We start from the raw sequence: 13,455 nt of genomic DNA on the forward strand, positions 1-13,455 counted from the left end.
CGGTGTAGTCGATGTAGGGAGAGGTGATGGACTGCACGGGGGTGGGGATCACCACGCTGGGCTGGATGATAGCTTGGGGGTAAACATAGTGAGGCGTGAAGCTGTGGAGGCAAAGGGAGACAGTCAGAGAGGGGCTGGGCTCCTGCCAGCCTGAGTGTCCCCCTCCTCCTCCTTCTCCTCCTCCCCCCCAGTCACATGCATCAGCCACAGAACCGGTGCTGCCCAGCAGGGCTGCCAGAGTGAGGGGTGCTCCTTGGGGCAGAGGAGATGAAAAGCAAACCACTCCTAGACCCCAAGGGTGGAAGCGGTGCAAGGTGAAGCACGGACTGCAAGAACGGACACACGTCCTGGTCTCCACACTTCTGTCTCCCACTACCCAGGCTGCTAGTCCCCACAGCAACCTCCCTGGATGGCTGTGAGACAGCCCCTGCCTGACTGCCTCGCCAGACCTCTCTGGCCTCCCCGTGCCCTGCCAGCACTGTCAGACTCACCACCAGTATCCTCCAGGTCCATGCTCTTTGCCACTGCCCAAACCCTGGTGGAGGCTCCCAAGGACCCACAGCTCCCATGGGGCACCTCCCAGCACCAGGGACATCAGGTCACCCCTCCACCCATCCCATCAGGGTGACATCCCACCAGGGACAATCACCTTCCCTGGGCACAGCCACTGGCCTCCCAGCTTGCCAGCCATTAGCAGTTACGACACATTCAAGCCTATGTTTCCATAACACTGGGTGTTTAGGGCAATGCTACAGGGTGTTTGTTGTAAAACACGAGATATTAATTCTGGTTTTCTTCCCTTCAGGATCACTCTGGCAGCCATGGTGCACACAGGCTTCTACAGCCCGTCTCTGTGCCCAGCCCCTGGTGCTTCCTCTCCTGAAGCATGGCTCCTCACCAGCTGGTTTGCCCCCGCCCCAAGGTAGCCATGCTGCTGAGAGGTATCTAACACCACCACAGGCAATTAAAAGTCCACAGACCAAAATATCCTGGAGATTATTAATGCAGCTTTGCCCACTAATTTGCTAGAAATTGCTAATGAAGAGGAAAGAAAAAAAAAAAAAAAGGCAGCTAAATGAAAGGGCCCACAAGTCGGGCCTCAAACAAGAGCAAAATCTGTGCAAGCCTGAAGGTTTAGGTCATCCACACGAACTGCCACAGGCCAGACACAGAAATGGGCAATTGCACATCAACTGCAGAGGGCACAGCTCGTGGCAGCAGAGCTCTGTTGTGTGCAGGCTTGACAGGTTTGGGGCTTGTTTGAGAACAGGGAGTGCAGACTGTCACCAGCAAATGGCACTTGGCCACGGAAAGGTCAGAGCCATGTGCACCAAAAATTGCACCCTGTGGAGAAGGTCCCTTTGGCCAGCTGCTCGCTGGATCACATTAGGCAACAGCAGGAACCAAAAGCCATCCTCTGGAGAGTTCCTGCCACCCTGCCCCCAAACCAAACTTGTTCTGGCAAACAAAAGAAGGTAAAACTCTGCAGAGAGCTTACATATATGAAAATATTTTGGGGATTTTCGTGTGGATGTGTGTGACAGCGGATTTTCAAATGCAGCTACTTTTAAAAGCCTCCCACCAGCTTTTCACAAGACACAGGCCTGTATGTGCCTCAGCCAAGCCCAGCTGCTTGGGAAGAGGACATCTTGCCCACTCATCCGTCTGATCCCTGAGGCTGGAAACTCCAGCAGACTGACCACTCTGCCCAGCACTGGGACCTGGAGCTCTGGGGTGTCACAGGGACTCCCCGCCAGGCACTGGACATTTCTGCAGGATGGGTCACTGGCTGCTCCCATTCCACCCAAGTATCCGTCCCAAGTCTCAGACACCACCTACAACATACTGGGGTCCACCTGGGGCTGGCTCTTCCCATCCAGCAGTTATGGGGCTGTTCCTGTTTGCTTTACAACCAGCACTGGTCTAACCTGCTCTTCAGTCAGGAGAAAGGCTTCTCAGAAATGTGCTCATCTGAAAGGAGTTTTCTCTCCTTTCCCCACTCACATATGCGCTTTGGGTTTTTGTGAGGCAATTTGCATGATAAAAGAATGATTATTCTTCCCACGCAAGGCAACACTGGCTCTGAAATCAGAGTCTTTAGATATAATGAGCCACCCCCAGAGGAGCAGCACTGGGGAGGACAGATGGTGGCCAGCAGCACCTCAAACTTTGGCTGATGAAGTGCAAGACCATCTCCAGAGACCAGAGCCACCCCTGGTGTACTGCAGAGAGAGGGACATCACAACTCTTCAGTCCATAAATGCACCATACCCAGTAACACCTTGTGACTAACAAGAATGCACTGAGGCAGCAGAAATTCACTGAACTGCTTTTGGTTTAGGTCTGACCTACACTGAGGTGGGCATGGCTCAATCAGAGCTAGAGCTTAAGCACCAGCTTGGACCACAGGCACTTAATGTCACATACTTGCACCAGGCAGTGGCTGCAGCCTCTTCTGAGGAGCTGGGCTTAGTCCCAACCAGAAGGTTCCTCATGCCTGGTCACTGAAGGTTCCTTTTGCTTCATTTTGTTCTAAATAACACAAAAGCGCAAAATTGCTCTCTTGGCCTGCCACGATCTGGCAAGAAAGGTCCTACAGAAGCACCCCCAAGCCCTGGCCCACACAGCCGATGGTGGGGAGGTGAGTGGACCCCACACACACCTCTTGTTCTAACCCCCTGTAAATCAGCAGCTTGGACAACAGCCTGCACCCCAGACTGTTGACGCACGCTCTGGCTGCCCGCTGCTTCTCCCCGAGTGTGGTGTCCCACTACCAGGACTCCTGCCACACCAGGGCCTGATAAAGTTAGAACCACTCCACAAAGGCAACAAAACACGAACGCTCAATGCTCACGCGCAGGCCTCACTCCAAACACACCCGCCAGCAGGAGCAGAGGAGGGCCCTGCCCCTTTCCTGCACACAGCCATCCAGCCTGCGCCTGCAAGACGACCAGGAGGACAGTCCAGGAGCCTCCAAGCAACCCAGCCTGAGCATCCTCCTGCTCGAGCAGCTTTGCAGCCCACCCCTGATGTCCATCCCTTGCTGCACAGCCCACGCAGGGGCTGGGCCATGGGGCCAGGGCTTGCCCCCAGCTCTGCCCCAGGGAGCTCCTCACTTGGCTTTGCCTGCACAGCCACAGCTCCTGTCGCAGCTCCCATGCGGGCTCCAGGGAGGTGGCAAACCTGGGACATCCTGCATTACTTTTGTTTTTCTCAGCAGGTAAAAAATTCCAGCTCTTCAATGCTACTTTGAATAAAAAGCACCATTAGGTAGGATGACAGTAAGTACTCCTGTACTCTTTCCAGAAACAGATCCCAGCCCAATGCATACACAAGCACACATCACACACCGCAGGTCACTGCACTAGAAAAATCACACTCAGCAACTCTGGAACCTGCTTCCATGTAAAAGGGCAGGTTCTTTTTGGTCTGTGGGGCTTTAATACTTTAGCTAGAAATTTCAGTCAAGATATTATGCAGTTTGGACTTCTGAATTAGATGGACACATAGCAACTCATCGCTCAAAACAAAAGACACAAAAAGACACAAACAAAACCCAAGGTAAGGTCACTTCAATGACTTGCAGCTACAAACAAAACAACACAGTGCAGTACAATGAAGTTCTCTACTGGCTATGTTTAGCATCCATAGAAAGGCTTAAAATATTTCCTCCCCTTCCATTATTTCTGAAGACCTTTCAGGGAAAACAAAAAATAAAGCAGCTCTTCTGGAGTTCTTTTTCCAGAAATCAGCAAACTCTAATCTGCATTTCTACAGAATGAGTCACATCTGTGTTTTAAGATGTCTTTCCCTTCCTCCCTCCCTGCAGTTTTCCTCTGTCCCCCACAATGGGCCCTGCCAGCCAGAAGAGAACTTCATCTAGAATACACACAATGTGATTATAAAACGTCAGCCGAGGGACCAGCCGCGGCCAGCACACCTCAAAGCCAGCCCGTGAAGAGCAGACACGAGGTGCTCAGGGCGTGGCGATCCCTGGCGGGCAGAGGCCCCGAAGGCCACGGGCAGGGCAGGCCTGAGCCTGGAGCCAGTGTGGCCACGGGAGGGGCTCGGGGCTCGGCACCCCGTGCTAGCCCACGATCCCAACCATGTGGCGTGGCACCACGCTGCCCCAGCAGCCAAAATTGAAACACACAGAACAAAAGAGATGGTTACAGGGCCATTGGCAGAGGAGCTGAAGGACAGAACAAACGCAGCCCGGTTTTGGTGCAGTCCTGGGTGGGGACGTTCAAACGCATCAGGTGAGGCTTGCAGCTGCCAGTGCCCTTGGCTCCCGCTGACAGAGTGGACTTCTTAGAACCCGCTGTCACCCAGTTCTGCCCACTGCACTGGCAGGGCTGCCCAGGGTGAGCTGCAGGGCAGGGGTGGCTGGTGGGGAGCCACAGCCCCAAAGGAGAAGAGCCAGGAAGAAGGGACAAGTTAGATGGCCACGTGTCCCACACCTCTTCCTGAACAGCAAAGAAGAGGAACAAGCTAATGGGGCCCTCTCCCTCATCAGCAGCTCCATCTGGCAGAGCTCATCTTGGAGGCACTTTATATGTTTTGCTATTTTATATCAGATTTACACCTAAAGTCTGGTTTAGCTGCACTTTCTCAGCTTTCTCCCACCCTGCAGGACTTCCTGCATGTGAGCCGTGAGCAGATCCTGCAAGCTGCTTGGTCTGGGAGGAGTTCCTGACCCCCTTGATCTCTGCCAGCCTTGCCGAGAGATGGCTTCATTGCCTCTGGAGAGCTGGGAGACAACTGGAACCCTCTGTCAAGAGTGACACAGCACCACATAAACACTTGGGAAATAAGGAGAGGCTCTTGGCAGCCTCACAGAGATCAGCACACAAATGCCACCGCCACGACCAGCCTCTTATTCCCTGAAGAATAAAAGAAACAGAGCCCTTTGTCTGCCAGCAAAGGCACAAATTCTGGCATTTGACCCCCGGAATTTGGCCTCTCTTTCCACTAGAGCTGACCCGCTAGCTGCTGTGGGGACACCCACACTGCCACAACACATGATGGCAGGCGGTGCCAGGCTTCAGCTGGTAGGTGGTACCGCAGAATGAGCCGAGCACAGCCACAGCTGTCCATGGCAGCAACGCAAAAACTGACCCTGGTGAAGTAACACCTCCAGCCACAGCCTGGATGACAGATTTGAAGATGTATTTTGAAGTGGGTTCATAAGCACCAGACAGAAGCTGCTCTGGGAAGCCCACCTCAGCAACACCAAGGAATGCAGCAGCAGTCCAAGAGCTCTCTACACTTGCATTAGCAGGGTCACAACACCACCTTGGAGTTGGGTGACGCAGACACATCCCGATGTAACCCACACCCCAAGAACATAATTCCTGAAAGACATTTTCAAGCCAGCAAGCACTCACCTCACAGAGCCACTTTGAATAAATATGTGTGGAGTGGTGGCAGCATGCATCATATGGGCCTCTGCCACAATGACAGGCTGTAGAAATGTGAGAAATTCAGATCCTGTTCTCAAATCCTGACACAATGAGGGGCCACAGGCTGGGGCACAGCCAGGGCAGTCCCTGCCTGACAAGAAGGACTCTTGGTCCAGGAGGAGATCACACAGTTTATCCACGAGCGCTTTGGTGCATATCAGGACATTCACTGTGCCCTGACCACTCTGCAATCCATCATCATTCACCGACACAGGCTTGGCTTCGACCACACAAGACAAACCTCCAAATCCCAAGGTGTCCCTACCAAAGCCAATTTAAACATGCAGTGAAAGGTGAACAGCTCCTGCCTCACCAGACAGCTCAAAGTCAGACAAGGATGAAATCTGCAGCTCCATGGTACAGTATTTATCCTCATCTACTACACTATGACACAAAGTGGCAAACCAACCAACACAACTCCTGCTCATCTTATAACTAATTTTTCTGTTTTCTATTCATCCTCCGGCCCTCTGAGGAGATTTACATATCAGCCTGTGCAAACAGGTACATGACTGTTTCCTGCTTCCCTGTTGGGACCAGACATCACCACACCACTGGCAGTCATCAAGAAACAACCTGTCACAAGACTGTCCCAGGATGCAATCAGTACAGGAGAAAAAGTGAGTATACTGCAGGACTCAGTGATAACCTCTGCTGGTTGCTGAGTCTACCAAAACCACTGCTCAAGAAATATAAATGCCAACTCAAGGGCACAGGAGCAATCCAAGATTTCAATTTATTTTCACTTTGGCAGAAGAGAGAAAAATTTAAGGAACAGGAGACACTGCAGTTGTTGAGTATCATAGCCCAGTACTGTTCTCATTTTACAGCGTTAGCATACCTTGACTTCACAATGTAAAAAACTAATGGCCCATAGAGGAGAAAGGTGGAATCCACACAAAAAAAATAGATAATAAATGCTACCTACGCTTTCCCCGTATGCAGTGCAAAGGTGTGGGGGAAAAAAAAAAACAAATAATAAAAAGAAAGAGGTTGCAGACCAAAGATGAGAGTACATCTTCTCACAAAGGTCTAATCCTTCTTCTCAGCTTAACCAAGAGTCCAAGATCAACATGCTGAGCTCCACCATGAGTTAGCCAGCCTCAACAGTTTACAGCTTTATCCTCTGCATCTTGCTTCCCCCACACCCAAAGGAAAAAGGAAAAAAAATCCCAAACAAAGGCATATTTGGCCAGACCAAAAATAGTTTTGGAGAAGCAGGCTGAAAAGCACTCAGGTAGCAGGAGATAACATCTGCCTGAAACAAGAGCCATCTGGCACCAAGGAAAAAGCCCCACAGAAGTTTATCCGCAACAAGTGAGCTATCCAGAGAAGGAAAAACCACTCCCCTTTGAGTTATCAGCACAGCCAAACCAGAAATGAACTGACAGAAGAAAGAGAAAATGCTTCACACCAGTGTACTAGAGGAGCCCGAGTCCTTTGGCAACAGTGTGAGAAAGCCCAGAAGATGCTGGACTCCTGTCCACACAGGAAGAAAACCAGAGGCTCTGACAGATTAACCCAGGAAGACCCCAAACTCTGCCTTTAACTCAGCTTTCCAATTTTCGTCTGCAATTTGGAGAAAAACACAGGCGCAGAAACACCTCTGAATCCTTCTCAAGTACATGAAACGTTTTGGCATAATATATATTAAACTGACTACTTTCAACTGATTCATTTTTTAAACAATTTTCTTTCTTTTCACATGATCCCTCTCACCAACTTCTAATTAAAGCCATCTACACATTTGATTTATCAAAAGTCTTTCTTGGATAGAGGAAGTATTCTGAAGTAGAACACTTTAGCTATGGAAGAAGCAATGAAACATCTATGCTTGATAGAAGAGCCTACACTGTTGAAAACTAGCAACTTCTCAGTCAAGAAAGGAATTCCATTTTGAGTTTCAGTGGTCTCCACTGCCAGTTGTGTCTTTGCTGTTCTAGAGCACCTGAGACACCTCCCTCTACACCTTCCTCAAAGCTAGAATCGTGGACAGGACTGCAAGTCTGCCCCTGGCAGGGCTTTCCCAGCCACCAGCCTTGGCCAGAGCAGAGCCAGCAGCAGCTCAGCTGTGACACAGGAGCCAAAACGCTCAAAGCTGGCAACGGGGAAACTGCAGGGGACAACACGATCCTGTTTACAGGATTTAGAGACCAAGAAATAGGAGACTCAGTTTTAACTCTGAGGTCCACGACTTTTCATCTTTTGTGATCATAGAGTATATTTAGGTCTGGTATGTAGCTCGCTCCTATCTGTGGGGAACAAGTTCTTCATCTAAGTCATATTTAGAAGTGACCCAGTGTCCTTGCTACCAAATTATCAACAAGGGAACTGCCTAGTTCCCTTGCTGGTGTTCTCAGCTCACAGGCAGGCTGGTCAGAGCTGCATTTATCATCTCAATTACTGGGCATGTGTTTAATACTACTGAGTTAGGGACCAGCATGCCAACAGCTGTGCAAAGGAAAGATGAGATCAAATACGAGCTGGACCCCTCTGAAAATTCAGATGCAGGCACATATCTGCCACACTGGGACTGCATGGCACCAGCCAGATCAGAATAGGAGAACTTTGCAAGTGCCACTCCCCAGCTCCTGCAACAAGGGGAAAGGTTTGTGCTGTGAAGGGTGCTGCTCTCATGCCAGCGAGGATGAAGAGCAAATCCACCAAAGGCAACGGAAGCAGACAGAGAAGACATCACAACTCGAGTCATGTGCTGTAAAGACAAAACTGGAGCCAGCCCAGCTTGGCTCTCCACCACGTTCAGGCCTGTGCCCTGACTGCACTGGAATGGCACACAGAACCCTTCACCCAGAGCCTGTTCCCTGCTAAAGGTCTGCTACTGCCTCGAGCCTGGCACACTATTTGCATAGCCAGGCTTAAGGTCAGTGTATCAGCCCATGCTCTCCTTCTGTTCTACAGGCCTATTCTAGAGGCAAGACATGAGCGAACTGCACCTAAAACCAAAACAAATGGCATACCAGTCCCCGGGGTCTGATACCAGTGTTTGCCACCTTGAAGTAGATGTTCAAGAAAATTTGCAAAGTCATCTGATCTGCTTATAAATATAGGTCTACCCTTAAAAAAAAAAAACAAACCCAAAGCAAGTCTTTCTGACTTGCCAGAGTAGCAGTAACCATGCCTGGGAACTAGCAGCTGAAGTGATTTGTAAAACGGGTTTGAATGTTTCTTAGGAAATCCCCCAGCCCCAGGGAGCCACTCGGGAGCGGGGGAGCAGGACAGGGTCCTGCCACGGGGCAGCCTTCTGGTGGAAGCTGGAGCACAGGGGATGCCAGCTGACAGAGGCTGAGCACAGCAAGGCCAGCGTGCACCCTTCTAGAAGCATAACCGCAGAAAAGATGAAAGTTTGTTTCCTTTTATTTTTAACCTGATCGAGAAGTTTTAAGGATAAACAGCTGCAGGAGAGGATGGGCTGACACACAGACAGACTTTCTTCACTTCCTAACTGCAGCAGCATTAGTGCATGAAATTTCAAACTCAAAAGACAGTTAACTCTTCCTGATGCTGTCCAAGACCAAATGTGGGGCAGAGCCAGGAGGAGGTCAAAATAAGCAGCTCCACAAGGATGGGCAGCAGGGTCTCTGGAGGAATGACATCCAATGTGCAGATATGGAAAGAGCTAGATCCTGCTGCAAGAGACAGCACTAAGTTTCCAAGAGCTCAGTCACTTACTCAGTCACTGGTAGATCTCCCACACAGATAGCTCCCTCGCTGAGGCACATCCACAGGAATGCATCTGCCACACGCTGCGTGCATCCCGAGCGGCAAGCACGGCTGCAGAGAGGAGAGCCAGGGAATCCCCCTTCCCTGCATGGGCTCAGGCCTGCCTCAAGCACTGAAGTCACAGAGGAGAGGACCAAGAGAGGGGCACCAAGCAGCTCTGCCATGTCACCATGTTCTACACAGTTGCTCCTGGCAGCTTCCAAGAAATTTCATATATTTCTCAAAACTTCTTAAAAGGCACACAGCTGCAGGAAGAGAAGCTCCGAAGATCTCTCCTTTTCAGATGGAATAAGCACAGCTCTGCACTGGCTGGGAGCTGCAGGGACACGCTGTGGCACTGCCAGCTGCACCCAAGCAAAGCACACTCTGTAAGCTCCAGGCTAAGCCCTCAGGCCTAATGCTGCTTCCCTAAACTCAGGAGCCAGATCCGAGTCACTCAGACGCAGGCACATCCTTTGCCTTGCACTACTGTTAAGATCTCTGGTCAGACAACCCAGAGGTTACTTTCCAAGGCAGGATTTACTACCGACTCTATGCTGTCTGCTGTGCAAGTGCCTCCCCTGCCAGGGCACCAGGCGGAAGGACAGCAGCTCTTCATGGTTTCTCTTTCTGTTCCGCATACCCCAGGCAATATTTACAGCTGCATTTGGGTGCCTTGGGCTGGGGGGGAAAGTCTTCAGTTTGTAAATGAACTGATGTTTGGGTAATTTTCATAGTTTCCATTCGTTTCAGGTTTCATCCAAACCTGCGTTTTGTGGCTTAATAGCTAGAACACGACTGGCTGGTTTTCTCTTACTTAATTGCCTAGCAGTTAATGGGTTGCTCATTCATTTCTTCCTTGCCAAGTCCATCTTGCACACCTACTACCCCACGTCCCATAACAATTGCCTTTTGGAAACCACATGCCAACCCCCTGGGCACAAATACTTTGCAGAGACAGGAACTGCAGGAAGGAGAACTAGGCAACATCTTACACCATGCCAAGCTACTGAGCTTCACTTGGGGGAAGGTCAGGACCTACTCCACATAGTACAAAGCAAATGGACAACAGCAATTTGCTGAAACTTCCAAAGACAGACAGACCCTGACAAACTCCTCATCTATACTCAAAGCCCACTGAAGGCCAAGGAAATAGTGGGTTCAAGGGAATGCATGAGTGGAGCCTGGGAGGCTCTTAATTTTGTTGGTCTACTGACAAGACAAAGAGGGAACCGGCAGCCAAGCTCTGTTGCTTGACTGAACTCCCGATGCTTTGCTCAGAAGCCACAGAGAAGACCCTGTTGTGGTGCCCAGGTAAACACTCCACATATTGCCAAACCCACATTCCCAGTGATTCTGCTGCAGCAGTGACTGAATGCAACAAAACTGTTTACTGACACTTGCAAACAATGATATATAATCCCTTCCCTCCAACCCCCCAGTCTCCTGGTTCCTGTTTCTTGGCAACTGATAAATAATTTATGGTGCTCTCTGCTGTATGTGCTAACTGCAGCTCTGCTGGTTTAATGATGAAACCAATGCCTAAGAACTAAAACAGTAACCATCCAGATCACAAGGAACAGGTAGTCAGTTGATCCCACACTCCCCTGTATGTGAAACTGAAAGCAAATGCAAACTCCATTTTCCAGAGCTGCAGGGCTGGGCTGCTGGTAGGAACAGCATCCACAGAACAGCAGATTATCTGCAAGAGGAAGAGGCGTGCTCCCGCCAACAACAGGAGTTTAATGTCCTTCACCATTTTGCTCTTCTCTGTTAGCATGTGTGGAAAAGATCAAACACAGGCTGGCTTTATCAACTTCTGTTGTGCACTCCTGTCCAATCTGGGGTTCACATCTCGAAGGTGCTGCTCTCTACTTTGGAGGCTATGAAAGCTACTGTAGCTTTCATGTGAGGAGAGCTATTAAAAGCAGCATCTTGTCTACATAGACTATTGTGGATCTTGCACCAAAAAACCTGAGACTCTTCATTTCATGACAGACGTTCTTCAAGTCCTTCCAACAGAGCTGTAACCACTTAGGAAAACTGGCGTGCTTGAACCATACACGACACACGTACGCCGGGTGTGCACTATTGTGGCAACAATGTCTCTTACACCCATAAACTCATTGGAATTAAATTACCCAGGCAGTTGGCAACCGCAGCCACAAGGGCAGAGGAGGGAAAAGTTTCTCTTTTGTTGTTAGCAGGTTTTTTTTTTCTTTATATAAAAAAAATAATAAAAAGAAAAACACCAAAAATCCCCCAAAAAACACAAGCAGAGAGCAGGAAAGGAATGAAGTACTTCAGCTGACAAAGGGCAAAATCCCATCTATTTATATGAGTCACACAAAAAAAAACACTACAGAGCAGTGCTCAAAAGCTTTAAAAAAAATGCACCTACTTTTTAACGCTCTTAGAAAATAATAAGAAACCCCCCCTATCAATGTTCACTTTCCAAAATGGTATAAAAAAAGAACTGCATCAATCATTAAACAGTTAAATGAAGGCAGTATGACAGTCACTATTGTTCTCATGAAGCACACTTGTCTTTTGCCGAGCAGCTGCCAGATCCTATTAGATGTATAAAAAGAGGACTTTTCTAACCGAGTAGGGATGGTATAAGCTATTGAAAACAGCAGACAAAAGCCTACTTTTGCAGACTATTCAAGCCTTGTATAACATCTGTCCAAAAATCAATTTTTGACCTAATGTTACTTTCATTAAGTAACAGACTTTAGTTCCAATGCAATTTGTTTTCTAGGATAAAACTGTATCCTAAGCATTATTATGTGGGAAACGGCACAGAGGAAGCACAAGATCTTATTTAAGAAACATGAGAACAGAATTTGCTTAATTGTTTTGACACCTTAAGTATTATAATAGAGTAACTATTTTCCATTTATTTGAATGCTTGTGATTTCTTGAAGCTGGCAAAGCAGCGAGCAATGCGTTGGGTTTATTATGACTAAGATTTACTGAAGATAAAGGAGGATCTCCGGGAATTACATCAAAGCTGACAAATGCACAAAACTTCTGAAATCTTCACCAGAAATAAAGTACCTCAAACATTAACAACAGCTGTTGAAACTGTCCACTCTTGACAGCTAAGGCTTTTTTTTTCCCTCACACATTTTAAATAACAAGGAAGTTGATTCATGGATTTGATTTTAAATGGACTGTTAAGAAACATTTCCACTTACCCAAAGGGTCTCTGAATGAAGGCTGGATGTAGCTGCTGCACACCTATGGTAAAACCTAAAAAAATGTTTAGAAAAGAAGACATATTAAAGAATAGCATCCATTATACCATTCAATTCATAACATATATGAATAATTACCCCTCATATGACACATACATGCATTTTATCTGCTATGCATGCAAGCAAATTCAGAGCCCCACTTACAAGCAAGTTAATTTTAATACGTGTATGTGATATGCATGAGGACCAGATGGGAGTTCAGACTGATGAATGGTGTGAAAGTGCTGTTATTGAACAGACAATGGGGTATAACCGAGTACTGTGGTCATTAAACCAAAGGGCAGCACGATGGAACAGATCTTACTGTTAATAGCGATGTAACAAAAAGGATAACAGAAAAATAGCTTTAACTCGGTTGTTTGAACTTAGGTGCATAACAGGAACAAGTAAGAAGATACAAAGAGAGGTAACCGGTGTCCTCAGCCAACAATCCGAACCGTGAGGGATAAGCACTCAATGTCAGATGATATGGATCCAGCCTGAGTAACTTGTTTCCTCATCTTACAAGTTATTCTAATAGATACTGAATCTCCAGGATGCCTCACCAGTTTGAATACTCCTTGGTTTTGCTCCCAAATATGCCAGGTTCACATTTGCTTTCCTGCCATCAATGATGGGGTTTGGGTCTTTGCATGCTCTTTCAGCTGCAGCTCTATCTGCCATGGTCACCTGGAATTAAGCACAGCCTTGTCTGTAGCAACAGCACTTTGTAAACACCGCAGCAACAGGCACTAAGTGGAGTCTATTTATTGTTCTATTTTGAATCAGGAGCTAAACTCCGCTTGCACAGCAAGATGGGAAGGGCTCCCGGGGACTTGATAGGACAGAGGGCTCCCCCCGGCCCAGCTACACGGCTGGGCCGTCGCCAGTTGTTTTCTCTCGCCTTTCCACCTCCTCCCTCGTGCTTTTTTAAGAAGTTGGTGGAGCCAGTCCCAGAACCGCCCGGAGCAGCGGCAGCTCGGGGGGAGGCGGCGCCGGGGCTCCCGGGACCGGGGAGAGCGGTGCCGAAACGA

At 48.6% G+C, this 13,455-nt stretch overlaps 1 protein-coding gene across 1 annotated transcript; it reads right to left on the reverse strand.

The window, feature by feature from the left end:
• Positions 1-4: 4 nt before the first annotated feature.
• On the reverse strand, positions 5-13,105 carry LOC103771776 (RNA-binding protein 38; the record flags this gene model as incomplete). The annotated part of the gene is made up of 3 exons (XM_008939091.1): positions 12,988-13,105; positions 12,383-12,437; positions 5-101 (listed from the first exon to the last, which is right to left on the reverse strand). Coding segments are annotated over exons 1-3 (270 nt in total), but the record flags the coding sequence as incomplete, so codon positions are not given.
• Positions 13,106-13,455: the final 350 nt, after the last annotated feature.

The sequence above is a fragment of the Merops nubicus genome, unplaced genomic scaffold (assembly GCF_000691845.1).
Source record: "Merops nubicus isolate BGI_N331 unplaced genomic scaffold, ASM69184v1 Scaffold41260, whole genome shotgun sequence".
Lineage (NCBI taxonomy): Eukaryota > Metazoa > Chordata > Aves > Coraciiformes > Meropidae > Merops > Merops nubicus.